The sequence below is a fragment of the Cornus florida genome, unplaced genomic scaffold (assembly GCF_030987335.1).
Source record: "Cornus florida cultivar Cherokee Brave unplaced genomic scaffold, ASM3098733v1 CherokeeBrave_3.0.0_Hap2_Chr06, whole genome shotgun sequence".
Lineage (NCBI taxonomy): Eukaryota > Viridiplantae > Streptophyta > Magnoliopsida > Cornales > Cornaceae > Cornus > Cornus florida.
Window position 1 is genome coordinate 42480222 of NW_026775576.1, and position 1462 is coordinate 42481683.

Sequence of the window (1462 nt, forward strand, 5' to 3'; positions counted from 1 at the left end):
CTTTATTTGAAGCCTCTGCTTGGCCATTCCCTTGAGCATAGTAATGTGTTGAAGTTACCATTTTTACTTGCATATCATGGCCGAGTTGTAATACTTCATTTGCTCGAAACACAGATCTATTATCGGCAACTATTGTTTCTGGTAAACCAAATCGGTGAAAGATATATCGCTCCAAAAACTGTATCATCGTGTTATGAGTTACTGAGACATATTCCTTGGCTTCTACCCATTTAGTGAAATAATCGGTAGCTAAAATTATCCAATGATGACCCTTTGAGGATGGAGGATTAATCTTACTGATTAAATCCAAGGCCCAACCTCTAAAAGGCCTCAGTTTTCCAACAATTGCATCTCTATTACTAAAACCTACTGCATTGGGCCGTGCTTTTGACAATCTGTATAACCCTTTGCATAGGTCATACAATCTTTTCTCATTCCAGGCCAATAATATCCATATCGGCGTATCAACCATCTCATTTTGATGTCGACTTGGTGAGCTCCATATATTCCTTCATGCACTTTTGCCATAATCTTTAAACCTTCAAACTTGCTAATACACTGAAATAATAATCCATCATCAGCTGATCTCCTATAAAAATCTCCATCCATAAGAACATAATCGACTGCACTTCTTTTTATTCTTCGATCGACTTCTGGAGTTGGATGTTGCAAGAACAGGATGTAAGGGATTCGCCAATCATTATCATCCAACTCGGTAACATCAGTGGCAAAGACTTCTTCTATAATATGATTTCTTGCTTTAGCTGATGGAAGAAATCGGCGTGTAATCCTCATTATCATTTCCTTCATACCACTCGGCACCCTGACTCCTGAAGCAGTCTGTGCTAAATCATTAGTTATTTTATTCATGGCCCTTGGTCTATATTTCAAAGTCACATTATGAAATTGGTTGACCAATTGGGTTGCCAATGAATGGAATGGTCTTAATTACCAATTCAAGCATCTAAAGTCTTCTGAGATTTGATTAATCACTAAACTTGAATCCCCCACAATGTGGACATCTTTGACTGCCATTTCTAGCAGAATCTCCAAGCCGATAATCAATGCTTCATACTCAGCTTGATTATTTGAACACCTGAAATCCAAAAAGAAGGAAAACGAAGTTTGATTCCCTGTTGGGGATATTATGACTATACCAGCCCCCGAGCCTTCACTGGTACTCGACCAATCGAACATTAAAGTCCATGGAGTCATGAACATGGATGCTGTGTCAAGCTCATCAAATACTTGTGACTCAATTTCAGGCGAGGGATGATCGGCAAGAAAATCTGTCAATGCTCTTCCCTTAATTGCCTTTTGTGGAACATATGCAAAGTTGAACTCCATTAGTGCCAAAGCCCACTTGCTAATCCGGCCTGTGATTTATGGCCTTGATAGCATATACTTTATAAGATCTATTTGGCAAACAATGTAAACCAAAACAGGCAACATATAGACTCTT

At 38.8% G+C, this 1462-nt stretch overlaps 1 protein-coding gene across 1 annotated transcript; it reads right to left on the reverse strand.

The window, feature by feature from the left end:
• Positions 1 to 366: 366 nt before the first annotated feature.
• On the reverse strand, positions 367 to 870 carry LOC132313987 (uncharacterized). The gene has a single exon (XM_059812915.1). The coding sequence runs from the start codon at positions 868 to 870 to the stop codon at positions 367 to 369; it is 504 nt and encodes a 167-aa protein (XP_059668898.1).
• Positions 871 to 1462: the final 592 nt, after the last annotated feature.